At 41.8% G+C, this 24301-nt stretch overlaps 1 protein-coding gene across 1 annotated transcript in view; it reads left to right on the forward strand.

Moving 5' to 3' along the window:
- The window catches only part of sdc2 (syndecan 2), an 89424-nt gene extending 79845 nt beyond the window's left edge, over positions 1 to 9579 (forward strand). The window contains exons 4-6 of the mRNA XM_020517808.2: positions 5359 to 5510; positions 7025 to 7166; positions 8369 to 9579. Of these exons, the coding sequence (XP_020373397.2) occupies positions 5359 to 5510; positions 7025 to 7166; positions 8369 to 8532 (458 nt within the window). The 3' untranslated portion in view covers positions 8533 to 9579. The remainder of the gene's footprint in view (positions 1 to 5358; positions 5511 to 7024; positions 7167 to 8368) is intronic.
- Positions 9580 to 24301: the final 14722 nt, after the last annotated feature.

Below are 24301 nucleotides of genomic sequence, written 5' to 3' on the forward strand. Positions count from 1 at the left end.
TGCTGTGTTCATCCAGCCCTGCACCTTGTTGTCTCGGATTCTCCAGCATCTGCAGTTCCTACTATCTCTGATTCAATCTGGAGGGATCTAGTTACAGACCAGGGATTTGTTGGCTGTGATCACAGTGACTGCACATTAGGGTGGCTTGTTAACTGGGCGATGTTGGTTATGGCAAAGGTCACAATCAGCGGTAGGGTAAAAGAAGATCTGTTTGAAGGACCTGGTGAAACTCAGCCAACCACCATTTAAATTTAAACCAGGATGCCAACTTCACTAATTTAGATAAGTTAATGAAATGCCGGCAAGCAATTTTGGGCTAACTCTGACCTCTTCAGGGCAATTGTGACAGAGGTAGAGTTTGACAGTGCTGAAACTATTGGTTTTATTAGTTGAACCAGTTGTTTGACTTTCTGAATTCATATGATAATGTAGATGGTCTGATTTAGGAAATGTTTGACTTGCCAAAGCTAATGCTTTCAAACCAAGAAATGACAAGGACCATCTTTTCTTTTGAATCTTTGCAACTGTGCTGATTTATGTTTGTTCTCCATTAAGTCTTAGTGTTTTCAGACTGTTTACAGTTTATTGTGCAACTTTTTTTATTCATTCATGGGATGAGGGTGTTGCTGGCTAGGTCAGCATTTATTACCCATCCCAGAGGGCATTTCAGTGTCAACCACATTGCTGTGGGTCTGGAGTCACATGTAGGCCAGACCAGGTAAGGATGGCAGTTTCCTCCTGTAAAGGACATTAGTGAACCAGCTGGGTTTTTCCTGACCATCAGCAACTGTTTCATGAACAGATGTTTAATTCCAGATTTTTATTGAATTCAAATTCCACCATATGCCATGGTGGGATTTGAACACTGGTCCCCAAACGATTACCTTGGTCTCTGAATTAACAGTCCAGCGATAATACCATTAGGCCATCGCCTCCCCTCTGAAGCTCTTATCTCTGAAGATAAGAGTAGGTTATAGGTTTATTAAATCCTGTAAACTAATGACTAAGTTATAACATCACACTGAATATTTTGAAGATGAGCATGTAATGTATTTGTGGTTGATTATTCTTGTAGTAAGGAAAATTTCTAACTATAAACCTCACTTTGAAATTTCAAAGTGTAGTAGAATTGCTGCCCTTCTTCTCTGCACTGACCACCTGCTGAGATAACAAGGTGTAGAGCTGGATGAACGCAGCAGGCCAAGCAGCATCAGAGGGGCAGGAAAACTTTTTCTGAAGAAGGGTCCAGACCCGAAACGTCAGCTTTCCTGCTCCTCTGATGCTGCTTGGCCTGCTGTGTTCATCCAGCTCTGCACCTTGTTATCTCAAATTCTCCAGCATCGTCAGTTCCTACTATCTCTGGACCACCTGCTGAAGTAGGTTTGAATACTATACTTCTGCGTATGCAGTTTAATTAATCGCCTCAGTCTATTTAAGATTACCAAAAAAACAGCTTGTTCCATGTCTCCCACTTCTTCACGTAGTGGGCACTTAAAAAGCCAATTTTTTTAAATGGTTCTACAATCTGTTTTCCTGAGAACAATTGTTGTTTCCTCCCATTTACTCCAATTTCATCAGTTTTTACTGACTTTGCACAGTGAATTAATTGCCTTTTTATCCCACGAGTGCTGGATTCCAGAAATGGGCAGACTGGACAACAAATTGAGTGGGCATATTAATTCAATTTTGGTTTAGAAATCAAGGGTCTGCTCCTAAGCTTGAGGTTTACACTAGTTTGGATTTCCAAACCCTTTGCTAATTTCAGTTTCTAGAATACTTTGTGTTAAAGTTGGGGAAGATTTCATAAAGATGTTCAAATGTGGGTAGGTTTTAGAGTACGTGGGAAGAACTACTTCCGTTAGCAGACAAGTAAGTAACTAGAAAAACACATAACATAAGCTCAACACAAGTTGAAGTAACAACACTGCTTCGGCACTTTATAGAATTTAGGAGTCCATATTTAGGTTCTGCAACTTTGAAGCACAATTTTTGTCATCTATTTTCTCTACATCACTCATCTAGCAATATCTTGCTTGTTGGAGAGTGGACCCATTTTCTCCTTTCTTTCACCTTCATTTTCATCCATTTTACATCACAATGACATTAGCACTGCCTTTGTCTTTTGCTCTGGGCAGCCTCACCACTTGTTCCACTCTGTCAATGGTATAGAAACCACCATTTTCCAGCTTTCAGTCAAAGAAGAAGAGTCATATCAGACTTGAAGCATTAATTCTGTTTCTGTCTCCATAGGTGTTGTCAGACTAGTTGAATTTCTCCAGCACTTGCTGTTTTTATTACAGATTTAAAATAATTTGGGGGTCAAACGAAGGGAAGTAAGGAAATTTTTTTTGTATCTAAAGATCTGAAATGGGCTTGCTGGAAAGATAGCAGAAATGGGGGAGGCGATGGCCTAGTGGTATCATCGCTGGGCTGTTAATCCAGATCTCCAGATAATGTTCTAGAGACCTGGGTTTGAATCCCGCCACGGCAGATGGTGGAATTTGAGTCCAATAAATATCTGGAACAAAGAGTCTAATGATGACCATGAATCCATTGTTGATTGTTGGAAAAACCCATCTGGTTCGCTAATGTCCTTTAGGAAAGGAAACTGCCATCCTTACCTGGTCTGGGCCTACATGGGACTCCAGACCCACAGCAATGTGGTTGACTCTTAACTGCCCTGTGGGCAACTAGGGATGGGCAATAAATGCTGTTTAGCTAGCGACACCCTCATCCCATGAACGAATAAAGGGGGGAAAAAAAAGAAAAAGGTCTGGCGGTAACTTTGGGTAAATCTGCAAGGCTGAGAGGCAAGAATGGGAGAGTGAGAGAGTTCGGGTCAGAGTGAATGCAATGAGTCAAATGGTCCCCAGTGCTGTATGTAAAATTGACGAATTCTGATTTCTAAATGTAAATCTTTCTTGAATGAACAGGTTTTTCTCATTAAATAATATGTTAATTATAGAAATGAGGTGAGATGCTTACCTTGAAGAGATTTGAATACTGACCTTTAATTAGAACATCGAACATAGATGAACATAGAACTGTACAACGCAGTACAGGCCCTTCGGCCTACGATGTTGTGCCGACTTATTATCTTACTAAGTTCAATCTACCCTGCATACCCTACATTTTACTATCCTCCATGTGCCTATCCAAGAGTCGCTTAAAAGTCTCTAAAGTATCTGACTCCACCAGCACTGCCGGCAGCGCATTCCATATGCCCCACCACTCTGTGTGAAGAACCTACCTCTGACATCTCCCTTCTACCTTCCTCCAATCACCTTAAAATTATGCCCCCTCACAATAATCATTTCCGCCCTGGGAAAGAGTCTCTGATTATCAACTCTATCTATGCCTCTCGTCATCTTGTACACCTCCAAGTCACCTCTCATCCTTCTTCGCTCCAATGAAAAAAGCCCTAGCTCCCTCAACCTTTCCAGGCAGCATCCTGGTAAATCTCCTCTGCACCCTCTCTAAAGCTTCCACATCTTTCCTATAATGAGGTGACCAGAACTGAACGCAATATTTTTTAGAGCTGCAGCACAACCTCACGGCTCTTAAATTCAGTTCCCCTGCCAATGAAAGCCAACACACCATACGCCTTCTTTACAACCGTAGCAACTTTGAGGGATCTATGGATGTGGACCCAAGATCCCTCTGTTCCTCCACACTGCCAAGAATCCTGCTGTTAACCCTGTGTTCTGCATTCAAATTTGACCTTCCAAAATGAATCACCTCAAGTGTACAATCACTTAATTTTACACTGTACGCTAAATGTTCCCAATTAATATATGCTTTGAGATGGCATGCAAAGACTAAAAGCACAAGTTGATTTGATCTGAGCATTTCATGTGCTATTGCTGAATATTAGGAAATTAATTATTTGTATATGTTCTGAAGAGGGGTCTCTAGACCCGAAATGTTAAGTTTCTCTTCACAGATGCTGCCAGACCTGCTGGGCTTTTCCAGCAAAAAATTCTGTTTTTGTTTCAGATTTCCAGCATCCGCAGTTATTTGGTTCCGTTTTTTTTTTAATTGATGTCTGTTGTCCATATGACTTTTTTCCCCAGCTAGCTGTTCCTTAACGACACGTGTGGGACTTTTATCTTCAACCACAGGCACACCCACAATTACACCCACAGACACACGCCCAGACAGAGACAGACAGACACAAACACGCCTCAAACTGTGTCCAAAAGGCTACTTGAAATGTTTTGGAGGTCTGATCTTAATATCCTGTTCATAAATCCATAGCTTGATGTGCCAAAACATCAGATAAATGTAGTTGTCTTTTACACTGGCTTTATTGGCTGGGGTGAAAAATTAAGTTCAATTTTGGTTCGGGAAATACACAGTATGGAATTAGTTGTATCATTTGGTGTAGCATATATGAACCAACAGTTGTTACAGCAATGGATAACTGAAGGGAACGAACTTGTCCTGATTCTATCTAAATTAGATATTCAGATGATCAGCTATTTCTGATTCTGGCTGATGAATCTGCTACGTTTATCATTCATATCAGCGTAGGAACACTATATTTTGTAGTTATATATTAAAAATACCTACCATTTAATTCATAAGTTTACTTATATGCAACTAAACAAAGAAAACAGCATAGCTGAGTATGTAGAAGGTAATTTTAAAAATATCTTAATTACTTAAACAAAAATATTTATTCGTAGTACAAATCCTGAAATGATACAATTCATTGGAAAGCATCTACTCCATTTAAACCTAGGTACGTGAAAACAATAGTCTCCACTTGTAGTTCACTTTCACATCAGGAAGCTGTTTATCTGCATTCACCTTGGTGCTCTATATATTTACTTCAGCCATCTCACTGTTCCAAAAATTGTTCCTTGTCTGTTTTCATGCCACTTTAATAGCTCCTAATTCCTTTTGCCACTGTAAACACCAGCTGTGTTCAGATATAATCATCATTCCATTAGGAATCAAAAATTAGGAACATTAGGAATTTGCCATAAGTCAATTTAATTTCTTAAGAAACAAGTTTCATACTGGTGTAAGAGGTAAATACACACAACACCTGTTTCTTCACTCAACTGGTGAATCATTGGAATTCCCTGACAAAGCTGGCTGTAAAAGTTCTGTTCTTGACTTTTATTCACAGACTGAGATTAGTTGGTTTTTACATATTTAGAAACATCAAGGGATACAGGAATAGTACAGGAAAATGGTTTTGAAGTAGAACTTCAATCGTGATCTCATTGAATGGCAGAGCAGGTTGGAGGAGCTGAATAGCATGCTCCAGTTTATTACGTTCTTAAGTTATGATATAGCACAAGGAGCATTTTTTTGAACATGCGTTGATACAGTTTTTCCCTTACATAGGGCATTTTGAAACTGAGGTACAACTGGTCACCTATAATCGTGAACGTATGAACCCAGACATCAAACCAACTGGTGGTACACCAAGATCAGCAACTGTGGGAGTAGAACCAACTACACGGGAAAAATTAGGCAAGAAGCCTTTCCAAACAGAGGCAAGTAAATACAGATGTCCTCGTTTTTCAAGGACCGCAACTTCCCCTCCACAGTGGTCGAAAATGCCCTCAACCGTGTCTCTCGCATTTCTCACAACCCTACCCGCAATAACAACCAAAACAGAAACCCCTCGTTCTCACGTACCACCCCACCAACCTCCGAATCCAACGCATCATCCTCCGACACTTCCGCCATCTGCAATCTGACCCCACCACCAAAGACATTTTTCCCTCCCCACCCTTATCCGCTTTCCGGAGGGACCACTCTCTCCGTGACTCCCTTGTCCGCTCCACACTCTCCTCCAGCCCTACCACCCTTGGCACTTTTCCCTGCAACCGCAGCAAGTGCTACACCTGCCCCTACACCTCCCCCCTTACCCCCATCCCAGGCCCTAACAAGACCTTCCACATCAAACAGATGTTCACCTGCACATCTGCTAATGTGGTATAGTGTATCCGCTGTTCCCGTTGTGGCCTCCTCTACATCGGGGCAACCAAGCAGAGGCTTAGGGACCACTTTGCGGAACACCTATGCTCGGTTCGCAACAAACAACTACACCTCCCAGTTGCGAACCATTTCAACTCCCCCTCTCATTTCTCAGACGACATGTCCATCCTGGGCCTTCTGCATTGCCACAATGATGCCACCCGAAAGCTGCAGGAACAGCATCTCATATTTCGCTTGAGAACCCTGCAGCCCAAGTGTATCAATGTGGACTTCACAAGCTTCAAAATCTCCCCTCCCCCGACCGCATCCCAAAACCAGCCCAGCTTGTCCCCACCTCCCTAACCTGTCCTTCCTCCCACCTATCCCCTCCTCCCACCTCAAGCCCCACCCCCATCTCCTACCCACTAACCTCACCCCGCCTCCTTGACCTGTCTGTCCTCCCTGGAATGACCTATTCCCTCCCTAACTCCCCACCTACACTCACCTCTACTGGCTCCAATCCCGCCTCTTTGACCTGTCTGTCTCCTCTCCACCTATCTTCTCCTTTATCCATCTTCTATCCACCTCCCCCTCTCTCCCTATTTATTTCAGAATCCCCTTCCACTCCCCCATTTCTGAAGAAGGGTCTCGACCCGAAACATCAGCTTTCCTGCTCCTCTGCTGCTTGGCCTGCTGTGTTCATCCAGCTCTATACCTTGTTATCTCAGATTCTCCAGCATCGGCAGTTCCTAATATCTCCACAAGTAAATACAGTTAGTTTCAAAGGAATGGTTTCAGATATGTAGTGTATTTTACAGTAAACTTTTTGTGAGAACAGTTAATTGTCCTTTGTTACTCTGCAGTTATGTACTGTAGTAAAACCTATTTACAACAAGTTTCGAGCTCCTTTATTTTCGTACTTCCCCACTCCTTTTCCTTCCCAAATTACTGCACTCCACAGTACACCATACTGGATTATACGTGGCAAAAGAACCTTTAGCATGTGTATTTTGTAGTCCATCCAAAAGTATAGGGATCTTTTACTTCTGTTCTCGAACTTACATTCATTGCTTTTTTTCTTGTTCAGACAACTGTAGACACCCCAGTTAAAGAGGAGCCAAAGGTAATAGATGACTTTGTTATTGAAAAGCCAACAATCAATACTGATAATGACGTGTCTGCAGAAAAACACTCGGAAAGCCTTTTCCAGAGAACAGAAGTGCTTGCAGGTAAATGGCAATTTGTGCGTCCCTTAAGCTTCCCTAACTAAATTGTGTTTTTAACCTTCCATAACTAATAAGTAGAACACCGTAAACATATCGAATTGTGTTGACGGATATTTGTGACTAATAAATTTTGGTTTTAGAAACATCATTGGCTTGCATCCGTAAAATAGCCTGTAAAATAATCAGTTTGACAGAGTAGTGATGTGGGTACTTATTCTATGTATTTTATAGATTGTGAATTTTCATCTGAGCAATAAAAAAAATTTGTGCTAAAGAATGTAGAAGCTTGCCCGTAATCAATATTAAACCTTTTGGTCTATAGTTAAAATAGCTTATTCCTTTCTGTCTTAGAACTGAGATGTTCCATGGGGTGCTTACTCATCCTATGTTCCAGATTTTATAATCCAAAAGTAGTCTCTGCTATTTTCCTTTGGCATTCTGGGAGCAAAAAGCTATCAGGTGCCTTTTCCACTCTGAGTTTCAAAGTAGATTCAGGACTCCATTTCTTCATTCATATCTCCACTCATTAAAACATTAGTCAGTAGTCAGGATTTTGATTGAAAATGGACTGTGTGTCTTTAGCCCTCTTTTGGATTAATACTGTTAGTCTGACGATCAGGATATCTGCCTGCTTCGATTTCACTCCATTCTGTCTGAGATAAAGATATTTTGCACAGCTTGGGTTGGTAGTAGAGTATTTGGACTCCTGTTGCAATTTCCTAGATCATACTGTAACAGCCCAGGGCACCCTAGGCATTCCTAGGGCTGATAGGACACAAATGACAGTAATGATGTTGGTGCGCTAGTATATTATGGTACTTATGGCACTTATGATATTCATGGCCCAAAGGAATAGAACCCCAAGAATTCATCTGGAGTTAACTCATAGCAGAAAGTCTTTTGCAAAATTTTGAAGAGGTTTGCATATACCTTTGATTATGCTTACTCACAAACCAAATATTGAAACCCTGACAAAAATGTCAGCGCACCACCATCTTCTCCAATGAGGAATGGACAAAATTGCTGGTTCAGCCAGTGAAACCCACATCCCATTAAGTAATTTAAAAAAGGCTACTTCCAATCGTATGTTCTCCACAGCAGTTTTTTAAATGTCTAACTATATTCAATACATCATATGTTATAATGTAATTATGTCTTAATATTTCTGCAGATGTTTATCTTGCTATTCAATATCTGTGTTGCAGCTGTTATTGCTGGAGGAGTCATTGGCTTTTTGTTTGCCATTTTCCTTATCTTATTGTTGGTGTACCGCATGAGGAAGAAGGATGAAGGCAGCTATGACCTTGGTGAACGAAAACCATCCACTGCAGCCTATCAAAAGGCACCAACCAAGGAGTTTTATGCATAAACCTTCAAAGTATCTCTATTTCTGAGATCACTGAACTATATTAATTAAAGCTTTTTGCATAGAGATAATGAAGACCTTTTCTTAATGAAAAAAACATCCAGGCTCTCTTATAACAAACCCTATTATATTTAAAACATTTTCCTGTATTTTTTTTTAAACTCAAACATGCCATTTGATCTAGTCTTAATGCTTAAGATTGTGTCAGTGAACATGGCTTACTTTCCGTTGTTTACCAAATTTGAGGAAGGAAAACGTATTAACTACAGCTATAGACAGAATTAAAGTATGAGACATACTTGTTCTGTTTTCTTAAATTTTCTATCAGAGTTCTATAATTTAGTCATAATGCATATAAAATTGATCTTGCAAGTAATTGTTCATTAATTTATCTTTCGGATATGTTAAAATGCTTTTCTATAGTTTTCATGGTGCAATTTGTCTTCAAATAATTCAGATAATACGTGTAAATGTAATTTCAGCTTTGGGAGCTATGTAAACATGATCTGTACTTTGTATAGAATGGTAGTGTCACAATGTTTATTTTACACTGTGCTTGATTTCTTTAAGCATCTTGAATGATTGAAAACCTGAAAATGGAGGACAAAGTTTATTTTTGGCTACATTCTGTAAAGTTGTGCCCATATGTATTCACAGATCTCCTGTATATAAGATCTGATATAAAATAATGATAATCCTGAGCAGACCCAAAGACTAGTGACTTAAGTAGATTTATACAGCCACAGATGTACGTTAATTTTATCTTTTTTTGTATTAATTTCTTTTTTAATTGGGTAGGAAATGAAGATTTGGACCAGACCTCTTAAAATCAACAGGTACAGGTTTTTCATAAGCCTATGAAGTGCCTACAATTCCCTAGTTCCTTTACTGCTGTCTTGCAGATTTTTTGAGGTTGATATCAACAAATGTATGGTATTTTGTAAGCTCAGTTAATTTAAGTGCTACGGTTTTTACAGTTTAACAGACACGTTTTAATTTGGAAGATGGGGAACATAAACTACTGAATAAATTATGTGGCCCACTAATGAATTACCATTGCCTTCATTCATGTGTCTTGTAGGAAATTCTGTTAACAAACCTATTGATATGAATGTAAAATTTATAACCTTCCAGGTACTCATTCACAGTCTTGTCAGGGACCAAATGAAGTTGTTGACGAGGTATTTAATGGCATTCTTACCTTTAATCAAAGGGAGAAATTGTAATTTGCATGGTAGATGATAATTTTAACCTTTTTTTAGAACAGCTCCAGCTCCCTTCATTCTCCATAAATCTATTAAGTATATAGTATGTGGCTAACAAAGACCACAGAGTTGGAGTTCCAGAGTATACCCTTTTCACTTGTAACTATTTCATTTGTAGCAAGTAAGATCTTGGCCTGAAAATTATGGTCTGTTGGGGAAGATGAAGAAAAGCTGAGGGCACCCTCCCCCAGATAAAAATGTTCAAGTCTGCCCAGTAGCAATAATGTGCTGCAGTTGCCATCACAGATTGAAAGTGGGACTTCTGCCTATCATTGGGGAAGAAGATTGATCCTCTGGAGCTGTCAATCTGCTGGCCAGTCTGATTGGCTGATAGCTAATTAGTTGGTGTTGCCGAGACTATAGACAGGCTCACAAAGGTGAACAGTGGATCTCAGTGAATTGAGTCAAGTCGGAGGGTATTGGGAGGGTTTGCCCAATCTGGTGGGGTTTGGGTTTTGAAGTGTAAGTATGCAAGAACAGGAGTAGGCCATTCAGCCCTTTGAGCCCTCTCCTAGATAATATACCTCAATATCTTATCCTGTGCTAACCATATCCCTTGATATCATTTGTAACTAAAAATCTATCACCATAGAATGTGTAGCTAATAGTTTATAAAGGAAAAGGACAGCACTATAAAGCTGTTTTTAAAACATTTCAGTCTTGACTTGGGCTTTCATATATCATGGTATATGAAGGCAACTGGAATAGTAGAAGTTGAGTTTGTAATATTTAACTGGATATCTTGTGAGAAGCTATTTCTAAAAGAAAAATTGTGTATGGGTGAAAAGGCAATAAATAAAACTGATGAAGAAGCATAGTGTTGGCACCAACATAATTCTTTGAAATTTGAGTCACAGGTGGACAGTGTGGTTAAGAAGTCATTTAACACAGTTCCCTTCATTGCTGAGACCTTTGAGTATAGGAATTGGGATGTTATGTTGAGTTTGTACAGGATGTTGGTGAAGCCTCTTTTTGGAGTACTGTGTGCAGCCTGGTCACCCTGCTATAGGAAGGATATTATTACATTGAAGAGGGTTCAGAAAAAAATTTGCCAGGATATTGCCGGGAATGGAAGGTTTGAGTTATAAAGATAGGCTGGGACTTTTTTCACTGGAGTGTAGGAGGTCGAGGGGTAATCTTAGAGTTTGTAAATTCATGAGGGGCATAGATAAGGTGCAGAGCAAGGATCTTTTCCCTGGGGTGGGGGAGTTCAAAACTAGGTGGTATATTTTTAATGTGAAGGAGGATGATTTAAAAAGGACGCAAGAGGTAACTATGTGGAATGAACTGCCAGAGGAAGTGGTGGATGCAGGTACAGTTTCAACATTTAAAAGACTTGGTTAAGTACATGAATAGGAAAGATTTGGAGGGATATAGGTCAAATGCGGGCAAGTGGGACTACTCTGATTTGGGAACATGGTCAGCATGGACTAGTTGGACCGAAGGGTCTCTTCCATGCTGTATGACTATGACTCTAAGATGGTTTTAATTGTTGCCTGTGCTTTCATTTCTACCTATAATTTTAACTTTTTAAGCAAACTTCTTCCCTCGTAGTAGTAATCTCATACCTGTGCTTCCAAATCCATGAAATGTTTCAATTTACAGATAATCTTTCTGAGGAGAAAAGACACAAAGTATGGCAGGTTGGTATTTTCCCTCCTTTTGACCAGATTTAAATTTGTTTGTTTTTCTGTTTGTATACTCTGTCCCTTCCTGTTGAACTCTGGATGTTATCGAAAGAGCTGCCCTGTAATGCTGCCATTTCATCTTGGTTCGTAAGCCTATGCTTGCCCTCTCCCAGATTCTCTCCATCTCTAATCAATTTAAAGCCCTCTTTATAACCCTGGCCCTTTGATTTGCCAGGACACTTGTTCACATCAAGCCTGTCCACCAGAACAGCTTCTTTCTACCGCAGTACTAGTGCCAGTGCCCCATGAACTGAAATCCATTCCACCCACACCAATCTTTGAAGTACATATTTAACTCTTTGATTTTATCAGATTGCTTGGTATCCAGTACTGGATGGGCAGAAAGTTTTTATCCAACTAAACGCTGGGTGGAGTGAAGACCTTGTTTTTAGTAACTGTTTAAAAACTGTTACCTAGCTACCAATCTCTCTTATCTCCCTTGCAATTGTCTGTGATGAAACGGACTGTTCACCGCTCTAGCATCATATCTGATCACGAGATGAGCTTCCAACCACAACTGTAGTCATTAAGCTTGCCTATTTTCAGTCCCATAGCATTGCCCAACTCTGTTCTCTCTCTGCTTGTCCGTTACCGGTCACCTCTGACGTTCTGATCTCTAGCCTTGTCTGTTCTAGTGCACTTCCTATCAGGTCTCCTACATACTGTGCTCTGGAATCATGAGTGTTCTTGCACCAAATCCTGTTCACTCATCAGCCTGGTGCCTAATTTGTTTTCAAATCTTTTCAAATGACCTTGCTGCTCGTCTGTAACCTCCACCAGCCTTTCAGCCCTGAGACACCCATCTAATTGTCGCTTCTTGAGCATTCTAAATTTTATCTGCCCTAACATTGACGAAGCCTTCAGCTGCCAAGACCTAATCAATGGAATTGCCTCCCTGAACTTATGCACCTTTTCTTTTAAAGACATTCCTTAAAACATTCCTTTTTGGTCAAACTTGTAGCTATCTTGTCTAACATTGCTTTATATGGCTCAGAGTAAAATGTTATTTTGTTGCACTCCTGTGAACACCAAGACATTGTTATGTTAATAGTATTTTGTAAATAAGTTGTTGAGACAGAAAACTGCCTAACAATCCTGAACTGATGCCTTGAGGGACCAAGATGCAAGAGTTTTCACAATGTATTCTGTTCTGATGTTCCAACATAAATGAAATATTGACTAATAGACACATGATACTCTATGGTGCACATTTTTCAGTCAGTATTCCAGATTGAGTACAATTGTTTACATTGAGAAGCAATCAGATTGTCCTCCAGTGTACCTCTGGGATCTGAAATACTTTGCAGGATTTCAACACTGTTTGGTTATAATGCAAGATTCGGCAAATATTGAAAGAGCATCAAGTGTTTTTTTTTAAATTCCAGGCAATCACTAATAAACAGGTCCAGTAACACAAATAACTTCATACCCATCTGTCAACTACCACTTACTGAAGTGGGCTACTGTTATGAATCTTTGTTCAACATTTATAACAGGGCAAAGTGATGTAATAAACTTGAAATATCTTGCTGAATGCAAAACGTATGGCAGCCCCAAGGTATTGATAGTGGAGTATTTAGTGATATGTTAAAGGGTAGATGAAATAAAATCAGAAAATGCTGAAGAAACTAAGTCTGGCAGCATCTGTGGAGATAGAAACTGATCTAATGTTTTGAGTCCAATACAACTCCAGAAGCTGCCAGGCTTGCTGAATTTTTCTAGCACTTTGTTTTTATTTCAGAATTCCAGCATCTGTACCGTTTTTGCTTTTATTTGAGAAGTTTAGATCCATCCTCATTGGAGCTGACCTAGTTTTCCTTGGGCTCTTTGATGCCACACTTGGTCAAATGGTGCCTTGATGTCAAGGATAGTCATTCTTGCCTCACCTCTGGAATTCATCTCTCTCGTCCATGTTTAGACAAAGCTGAAATGAGGTCAGTGCTGAGTGCGACTGGTAGAATCCAAACTTCGTATTAGCAAGCAGTTTTTGATTTGCTGAGTATGGTCCACTGTATAGCAATGTCAATAACTGTCCATTTTACTGATGATTAGAATGATGGAGCAGTAGTTGACCAGGTTGCATTTGTCCTGATTTTTGTGAACAGGGCTCACTTGGCCAATTTTCTACATTATTTGGTAGAATCCAGCACTAGATCTGTGCTAGAACAGCTCGGCTGGGGGCATGGCTAGCTCTGGAAAAATCTTCAGTACTATTGCCAAAATGTTGCCAGGACCCATTGCTTTTGCAATTATGCCTTTGGGCATTCCTTGATGATAACGTGGCATGAATCAAGGTGGCTGAAGACTGATACCTGTGATGCTGAGTGTCAGAAGGAGGTGAAGGTGGGTCATTCACTCAGCACTTCTAACTGAAAGTATTTGCGAATGCTTCAGTCTTGTCTTTTCCACTAATATGCAGGTCTTCACCATCATTGACACAGGAGTGTTTCTGGAGCTTCCTCTTCTGATGAGTGGTTTAATTGCCCATCACTATCCACAACTGATTGATTTAGGACTGCAGAGCTTAGACCTGATCCATTGGTTGTGGGATCACATTGCTCTTGTTATGCTAATTCTGATGATTGGTACACAGTTGTCCATTTTTTAAAATCTTAACTGGGTTGATGGATCATCCTAGGTGTTGCATCCTGGCATTCTGTACTGCATTCTTCATTGAACCAGAGTTAATCTGGCTTGATGGTAATAGAAGAATGGGGGATATGTTCAGTTATGTGGTTGGATAAAATTGTACTGCTGATAACAACCCATAGCACCTCGTGGATACTTATCTTAGAGTTGCTAGGTTTGTGCAAAAACCTATCCCATTTAGCACAGTGGTAATGCCATGCAACACAATGGAGGTTCTCCTCTGTGTGAAGATGGGACTTCGTCTCCACTACAACTGTGCAGTAGTCATGCCATCCAGTACTGTCATTGACAGATACATTTGTGACAGGTTGGGACAGACAAGGATAAATTGTCTGAGAAAGAAAACCAAAACACCCAAAGAAGAGCACTTTGCCCTATAATCTGTAAAAGGAGTGTGAAAAGTGTGTGAAAACCTGCCTTTCAGCAACTTTTAGTGGTTACGTAAAATAAATCCCTGACACTCCCACTCTAAAATCAACAAGTAGCAATTTATTTATATAACTCCAACAGTGAATACATTAAGTAATCTATTAACAAATCCAATAAATCCCTTCAAACTACTAACTATTCCTGAATACAGTAAGATTGTAATGGTATGCTATTCCAATAAATACAGGTCTCACTTATAAAACAAAACAGAATTTAGTCTCTCAAAATTACAGCCAGGTTACGTGTCTTCCGAAGTATTCTGTGCTTTCTCCGCTGATTCTTCTGCCAGGAATACCTTCTCCATCGATTCTTCCATCAGGAATGTGAATGAGTTACGCCCCTGGTACTGTTGGTATTTAGATGGTGCTTTCTCTACGAAATAGAGGAGGCTGAGAGCCAGTGATTCTCTCTCTCTCAGAGAGAGGAGTCCGTTAGCTTTGGTGGATAGCAACTACCTCTGGGGCTTTGTCCAACTGCCTCCTTTTTATACCCTTGATGACATCTCAATATTTCTTACAATAGGATTAGTCCTATGTTGTCAAAGCCATCAGACTTACGTTTAATTCATTTTTGGTATCTAAGTGCCTGGTTCAAATTGATTTGGCTAAATTCAAAAGCTTGTTGTCCTGATTTAAAAGATCTGCTTGGCCTGCTAACTGTACGACCTTTCAATGCAAATGTTTCAATTCAGGTGCTCTCTGTGTACTTGTAAATTTCAAGCTGCTGCTCACAGACGTCCATTTCACAGAAAAAGCACATGATCTTTTAAAGGAACCACACAATGCTTTCCCCCTTAACATTTTACAAACACCAAATTCTAACTTCTTGCCTCCCAATCCACAAGTACTCTACCCAACTTCACAACACCTCCCCCTTAAGAAAAAAAAACATCATTATGAAAAGATGGCTTCATTGTTTTCTTCTAAAACCTTAACGCCAGTATATTACTAGATCCATAGATCATTAATCTAGAGTTACACATTTTATACAAATTCTACATGTACACAACATTGAACACTATTTCTATCTTATATAAACATTTTTCTTTTAAACTCAGGATAAAGAATCCGCAATAATATTTTCACGGCTCACAACATGTATAATCTGTAAATTAAATGCTTGTAACATGAAATTCCAATGAAACAATCTGATGTTCTTGTCCTTTAAATCTTTCCAGAAATGCCGAAGGATTGGGATTGGTAGTCACAATTGTCTCTGATGCATTGTTTGCAACATAAACATTAAAATGTTGTAAGGCCATTACCAAACTCAATAACACTTCTCCAATGGTTGAATATTTTTTCTGGTGGATATTGAGTTTGTTTGAAAAATACCCGATTGGCCTTTCAATTCCACAATCATCCTCCTGTAACAACACAGCTGTAACACCTACATCACTTGCATCAATGGCGACTTTTGATGGGTTTCAAAACATTTGGTGTGGCTAAAACTGGTGGGTGATATACACTGCTTTTAAATTCTCAAATACCTCCTGGCATTGTTCTGTCCACCAAAATTGTTTTTTTTTAAAAGAAATCCCTCAATGGTGCCACCACGCTACTGAAGTTTTTGGTACAAATTTCCTGTAGAATTCACTCAATCCTAAAAATTGTAGCACTTCCTTCTTCAAGGATGGTTGTGGAAATTTGTCGATGGCCTTCGTCTTCATGTTCCTCATGTCTTCCATCTGTATCTAATGTTGTGCTATAAGAATGTCACTTCTGCCTTTGCAAGTTCTGTTTTCTGCCAAGTCAATGACCAACTTTGCCTTCCGTAGTCTGTCAAAGAGCTCTGCCAAATGCTCCATGTGATCTTTCCACAAATGGCGAAAGATCACGAAATCGTCTATGTAGACGGCACAGTTTGTCAACCCTGCAGTAACTCTGTTCATAAATCTTTGAAAAGTGGCTGGTGTGTTATCATTTCAAAGGGCATTACTTTAAATTGATATGGTTCATTTAGGGTTACAAAAACAGAAACTTGTTTTGCGCTCTCCGACAAAGGTACTTGCCAGTAACTGCGAAGTAAGTCCAACTTTGATGTATTTGGCTTGTCCTACTTTTTTCCTTGCAGTTCTCCAGCCTTAGAATTGAGTACGTGTCAGATTTGGTCATGGTGTTGACCTTCCAATAATCTATGTAGAATCGTTGAGTACCATCAGGTTTGGGAACTAACATGATCAGCGAACTCCACTCTGACTTGTCTGCATGATGTCTTCTTGGAGCATTGCTTCCACTTCCTTCTGAACCTGTGCTGTTTTGAGATGATTAAGCTTATAGTTATTTTATTGGAACAGCATTCTCTACGTCAACCTCGTGCTATGGCATTAGTCCTCCCCATTCTATTTCTGCATAGGTCTTCATAGCGCTGTAACAAGTCTTTCAATTCAGTTCTCTGTTCGTGGGACAAAGAGCTCAAAACCCTATCCCATTCCTTAAGGACTTCATTATTCAAGTTATTCTGAGGCACATCAAAATCCAAAACATTTTGATTCCTCATTCTGGCAGTAACTAATACCTGTTCCTCCGGTTCTCTTCCCCTGTAATATTAATGTTTTAGCATGTTCACATGACAGCCGTTTTTTTTTTTGTTTTGTTTTTTTTCTCCCCCTATCTGGCATCTTTACCAGGTAATTCACCTGACTTGACTTCTCAATCTGATAGGGATCACCAAACCTTGCTTTGAGGGGATCTCCTACCACTGGTAACAGCACCAATACTTTATCCCCACAGGCAAATGACAAATTTTAAATTTCTTATCTGCTTATTGCTTTGTTTAGATGCTGTGCCACCTTCAGATGTTGTCTAGCTAATTTGCCTACTCTGTTTAATCTTTCTCTCACATCAGATACATAGTCCAACTGTGAGATCTGTCTTCAGACCTATCAACTTCCCCTTAATTAATTTTAAAGGCTCTCTTACTTCGTGTCCGAATATCAATTCAAATGGAGTAAACTGAGTTGATTCATTTGGAGCATCTCTAATAGCAAATATAAATGTGATATCTTTATCCCAATCATTCGGGTAATCGTGGCAATAAGCCCTCAGCATTGCCTTTAGGGTCTGATGCCACCTTTCCAATGTTCCTTGGGATTCAGGATGGTAGGCACTTCATTTAAATCTCTTACTATTAGAGACAGACTAGCTCCCATATCTGTCAATATTTTAATTTCTTTATCTACACCACCTTTCTACCTGAGTAAACCTTACCCACACAGATTAAGTCTTTGAAAAGATTGGGCACTATCTTACTATTCAGTCCATGACTAGGCTGTTCACTCTCCTGCAGTAACTTGTACTTCCTTGGGATTTCCTTCACTACACAACTAATCCCACTGGTTTAGACTCTTACCACATCCTTTTTCCCAGTGCCTTTCTTAAACAACCAGCACTGTGACTTGTTTGTCCCACATTATTGCAATGAAAACACCTGAGGTCTTTCACCTTTTTTCCACCCTCTTGGGTATTTTTTTTCACATGGTAAACTGCTCCCAGTGTGATCTACTTTTTGTTTTTCATTGAATGATCTCCCTCTTTCCCAATTTCTATCCCTTATGGAATGAAATTGCTGTCAGAAGCTGGATTTTGATTTATGCACTAATGCGTGTTCATCCACCATCTCTGCAGCTCTTGTCGCTGTTTTAACTTTCTGTTCCTCAACATGAGCTCGTATCGCTACTGGAAATGAGTCTTTAAACTCCTCCAGCAGAATAATCTGTCTAAGAGCCTCATCTGTCTTTTCTATCTTTTAATGCTTTCATCCATCTATCGAAGTTGCTCTGTTTAACTCTTTCAAACTCTCTAAATCTGACCTGGTTCCTTTCTGAACCATTGTCTATATGCTTCTGGTACCAATTTGAAGGTGCTCAAAATAACCTGTTTAACATCTTCATAATCTCCTGACACCACCTCTGACAGCACTGCAAACACCTCACTAGCCCTGCCTACCAACTTGGTCTGAGTTAACATTACCCGCACAATTTCTTGCCAGTTCATCTGTTTAGCCAACTTCACAAAGGAAATGAAAAAGGCTTCTACATCTTTTTCATCGAATTCTGGTAATGTTTGGACTTTTGTATATATCGCTACCAGGCCTTGGGCTACGATGGGTTTGCTCATTGTCACTATCCTCTTCAATAAGCTTTCGACCTTCATCTCCATCCTTTAAGTTGACTGTCCTTCGCCCTTTCGCCTTCTTGCTTTCCCCTTTCGCCCTTTCGTCGTCTTTTGTTCCATTAGGAACCTTCTTTCCCTTTCTTGGTCCTCTAACTCCACTGCACTTGATTATTTCGCTGATATACTTAAATGCTTGACTAGCTCCATTGCAATTTCAGCTTTCTTATTATCCCTAATTAAAACCAATTTTAGCCTATCTGCTAATTCTAAAAGTGTCACCTTTTTTCTTAAGTCTAATCTTTCTTGGCAAGTTTGGGAAACATATTAAGAACCTCTTTAGCAATGTTAAGAGCCACAGGGACACTTTTTTGATTCAACCAACAGCAAACAAATGAAATTAAACAGATTTTTCACTTCTCACTTAAGTTTTATTTAAAGATCTGTTTAAATCTGCTGGGACCTTTTGTACCCTAAATCTGTTCAAATCCATTCACATCTATCCTGGACGACGAGCCCCCAATCTGCTATAAAGTGGAGGTTGACCCCACTGAGAATTAAAAACGTAACACCTAGCAGCTTCTAGTTGTTAAATAAAATAAATCCTTGACAGTCAGTTTAAAATCAAGAAGTAACCATTTATTTATATAACTCTTAACAGTGAACAAATTAACTAAACTATTAGCAAGCTGAATAAATCCTTTCAAACTACTAAGCAATCCTGAATAAAGCATGATTCTAATGGTATGCTATTCCAATAAATACAGATCCCACTTAATTTAAAAAAAAATTAGTCTGTCAAAATTACAGCCATGTTGTGTCTCTTCAGGATTGTTCTGTGCTTTCTCCGCTGATTCCTTTGTCAGGAATGTTAACTAGTTATGCCGTTGCTACGGTTGATATTTACATGGTGCTTTCTCTATGACATAGAAGAGGTTGAGAGAGCCAGCGATTCTCCCTTGAGAGCGGAGTCTGTTAGCTTTGGAGGATAGCACCTAGCTCAGGGGTATGTCCAGCTGTCTCCTTTTTATACCATTTATGACATATCAATATTTCTTACCAATAGGATTGGTCCTATGTTGTCAAAACTATCAGATTTAAGTTTGAGATAACAAGGTGTAGAGCTGGATGAACACAGCAGGTCAAGCAGCATCAGAGGAGCAGGAAAGCTGACGTTTTGGGCCTAGACCCTTCTTCAGAAATGGGGGAGGGGAAGGGGGGTTCTGAAATAAATAGGGAGAGAGGGGGAGGCGGATAGAAGATGGATAGAGGAGAAGATAGGTGGAGGGGAGACAGACAGGTCAAAGAGGCGGGGATGGAGCCAGTAAAGGTGAGTGTAGGTGGGGAGTTGGGGAGGGGATAGGTCAGTCCAGGGAGGACGGACAGGTCAAGGGGATGGGATGAGGCTAGTAGGTAGGAGATGGGGGTGGGGCTTGAGGTGGGAGGAAGGACAGGTTAGGGAGGTGGGGACAAGCTGGGCTGGTTTTGGGATGCGGTAGGGGGAGGGGAGATTTTGAAGCTTGTGAAGTCCACATTGATACCATTGGGCTGCAGGGTTCCCAAGCGGAATATGAGGTGCTGTTCCTGCAGCTTTCGGATGGCATCGTTGTGGCACTGCAGGAGGCCCAGGATGGACATGTCATCTGAGGAATGGGACAGGGAGTTGAAATGGTTCACGACTGGGAGGTGCAGTTGTTTAGTGCGAACCGAGCATAGGTGTTCCGCAAAGCGGTCCCCAAGCCTCCGTTTGGTTTCCCCGATGTAGAGGAGGTCGGGATTGGAGCTGAGGGCTGCACGTTCCGTGGGGGAGAGGTTGAGGCGATTTGATATCTCGACGGCAGTTGGAGATGAAGAGGTTGAGGGAGGGTAGGAGGCCTTGGGGTGGAGTCCAGGAGGAGGGGGTGTGTTGGAGGCGGGAGAAGGGGTCAGTAGGGGATGGGTTAGGCTCACCCTCTCCCCCACAGAACGTGCAGCCCTTCGCTCCCTCCGCTCCAATCCCAACCTCACCATAAAACCCGCGGACAAGGGAGGCGCAGTTGAAGTATAGTGCACTGACCTCTACATCGCCGAGGCCAGGCGCCAACTCTCCGACACCTCCGCCTAGCGCCGCCTTGATCATGACCTCACCCCCGACCACCAAACCATCATCTCCCAAACCATCCGCAACCTCATCACCTCAGGTGACCTCCCACCCACGGCCTCCAACCTCATCATTCCTCAACCCCGCACCGCCCGCTTCTATCTCCTTCCCAAAATGCACAAACCTGACTGCCCTGGTCGACTCATTGTCTCCGCCTGCTCCTCCCCCACCGAACTGATCTCCACCTATCTCGACTCCATTTTCTCCCCCTTGGTCCAGGAACTCCCTATTTACGTCCATGACACCACCCACGCCCTCAAACTTCCAATTCCCTGGTCCCCATCACCTCATCTTTACCATGGATGTCCAGTCCCAAAACACCTGCATTCCCCATGCAGATGGCCTAAAGGATCTCCGCTTTTTCCTGTCCCGCAGGCCCGACCAGTCTCCCTCCACTGACACCCTCATCTGCTTAGCTGAACTCGTTCTCACCCTCAACAACTTCTCTTTCAATTCCTCCCACTTCCTACAGACAAAGGGGGTGGCCATGGGTACCCGCATGGGCCCAAGCTATGCCTGCCTCTTTGTAGGTTACGTGGAACAATCCCTCTTCCGTAGCTACACTGGCCCTAAACCCCACCTCTTCCTCAGTTACATTGATTACTGTATCGGCGCCGCCTCGTGCTCTCTCGAGGAGCTCGAACAGTTCATCCACTTCACCAACACCTTCCACCCCAATCTTAAGTTCACCTGGACCACCTGATACCTCTCTCTCCTTCCTGGACCTCTGTTTCCATCTCTGGTAACCACCTGGAAACCGATACCCATTTCAAGCCCACCGACTCCCATAGCTACCTAGAATACACCTCCTCCCACCCACCTTCCTGCAAAAATGCCATCCCCTATTCCCAATTCCTTTGCCTCCGCCGCATCTGCTCCCAGGATGAGGCGTTCCACTCCCGAACATCTCAGATGTCCTCGTTTTTCAAGGACCGCAACTTACCCTCCTCAGCGGTCGAGAATGCCCTCGACCACATCTCCTGCATTTCCCGCAACTCATCCCCCTCACCGTCTCCCCGCAATAATAACCAAAACAGAATCCCCCTCGTCCTCATGTATCACCTTACCAACCTCCGGATCCAACGCATCATCCTCCGACACTTCCGCCATCGGCAATCCGACCCCACCACCAAAGACGTTTTTCCCTCCCCATCCTTATCTGCTTTCTGGAGGGACCACTCTCTCCGGGACTCCCTTGTCCGCGCCATACTCGCCTCCAGCCCCACCACGCCCGGCACTTTACCCTGCAACCGCAGGAAGTGCTACACCTCACCCCCATCTCAGGCCCCAAGAAGACTTTTCACATCAAGCGGATGTTCATCTGCTAATGTGGTATACTGCATCCGCTGTTCCCATTGTGGCTGCCTCTACGTCGGGGAAACCAAGCGGAGGCTTAGGGACCACTGTGCGGAACACCTACGCTCGGTTTGCACTAAACAACTGCACCTCCCAGTCACGAACCATTTCAACTCCCCCTCCCATTCCTCAGACGCCATGTCTATCCTGGGCCTCCTGCAGTGCCACAACGATGCTACCCGAAGGTTGCAGGAACAGCACCTCATATTCTGCTTGGGAACCCTGCAGCCCAATGGTATCAATGTGGACTTCACAAGCTTCAAAATCTCCCCTCCGCCTACAGCATCCCAAAACCAGCCCAGCTTGTCCCCGCCTCCCTAACCTGACCTTCCTCCCACCTATCCCCTCCTCCCACCTCAAGCCCCACCCCCATCTCCTACCTCCTAACCTCATCCCACCCCCTTGACCTGTCCGTCCTCCCTGGACTGACCTATCTCCTCCCTACCTCCCCACCTACACTCACCTCTACTGGCCCCATCCCCGCCTCTTTGACCTGTCTGTCTCCTCTCCACCTATCTTCTCCTCTATCCATCTTCTATCTGCCTTCCCCTCCCCCATTTCTGAAGAAGGGTCTAGGCTGGAAACGTCAGCTTTCCTGCTCCTCTGATGCTGCTTGGCCTGCTGTGTTCATCCAGCTCTACACCTTGTTATCTCAGATTCTCCAGCATCTGCAGTTCCTACTATCTCAGATTTAAGTTTAATTTGTTTTTGGTATCCAAGTGCCTGGTTCAAATTGATTGGCTAGATTGAAAAGCTTGTTGTTTTGGTTTTTAAAAAAAGCTGCTGCTTGGCCTGTTAACTGTATGGCCTTTCGATACAAATGTTTCAGTTCAGGTGCTCTGTGTACTTGCAAACTTTCAAGCTGCTGTTTGCAGATGTCCATTTTTAATCTCTAACCACAGTAAAAGCTCATGATTTTTTAAAGGGACCACCAAATGCTTTCCCTATTGCTTTTACAAACACCAATTGCTAACTTCCTGCCTCCAAATCATAAATATTCTACCCAAATCATATAAATCATAAATCTTTGAATAGGTCCTGCTCTCATCTGCTAAAACTGCTGACTGTGCAAAGATCCTCCACGAATGCAAACATAACTCCTGGCTTCTTTGCTTTATTCCGACTCAACTTCTCCATCTTCCCCCAAAACTATACCTCCAACAACAAGTGGAAAGAGCTCATGGATTTCTTTTGACACTAAGGTTGAGACAGTCTGATTAGCTGTTTTTATCACATCTCTTCCTTCCACCAGACCATCTTTCTCGAAAGCTTCTCTAGTTCTTACCTCCCTTTATGCCCTGTCTTTTGGCTCATTTTGGCCTTGAGCCCACCACCTGAATAACAGATGTGCTATGGTGCTGAATGAGTCCATTCGATCCATTGTGTTTGTATCAGCTCTCCAAACGAGCACTAAAACTTTATGCCATTACTCTGCCTCTTCCCCATACCCATGCACACTGTTTATATTTAGGTAATCATATATGCCCTTTTGAATGCCTTTGCTGAACCTACCTCCATAATGCTCGCAGGCTGTGCACTCCAGACCTGAACCAACTTTGTGGAAAATCTGCTTTTCCCCCCCTCATATTTGCCACTTATGCAAATCACTTTAAATCTGTGCGCTTTTGTTATTGATCTTTCTACGAGCAGGAACAGTTTCTCCCGACTCTATTCAGACCTCATGATTTTGAAATCCTCTATCAGATGTCCTCTGAACTTTCTCTTCAAACAGAACAGTCCCAACCCCGTAATATATCCTCATAACTGAAGTTTTTTCATGCCTGGAACCATTTTCTTTTTGTAAACCTGCATTCTCCAATGTGTTTCCATTTCTCCTATAGTGTGGCACCTAGAACTATACACAATACTCCAGCTGAGATCTAACAAGTCTCTTGTACAAAAGGTCAGGATGACTTCCTTGCAGTTGTACTCTATGCCCCATTAGCAAAGCCCAGGATATTACATGCTCTACTAACTGCTTTCTCCACCTGTCCTGCCATCTTCAATAATCTGAACGTGTACACGCAGCTCCCTGTGCTCCTGTACCCTTTTATATTGTCTGTTCATATGTTTGCTAACAAAATACATCATCTCACACATCTCCACATTGGACTTCACCTACTCACTGCATGT

The sequence above is a fragment of the Rhincodon typus genome, chromosome 4 (assembly GCF_021869965.1).
Source record: "Rhincodon typus isolate 14 chromosome 4, sRhiTyp1.1, whole genome shotgun sequence".
Taxonomy (NCBI): domain Eukaryota; kingdom Metazoa; phylum Chordata; class Chondrichthyes; order Orectolobiformes; family Rhincodontidae; genus Rhincodon; species Rhincodon typus.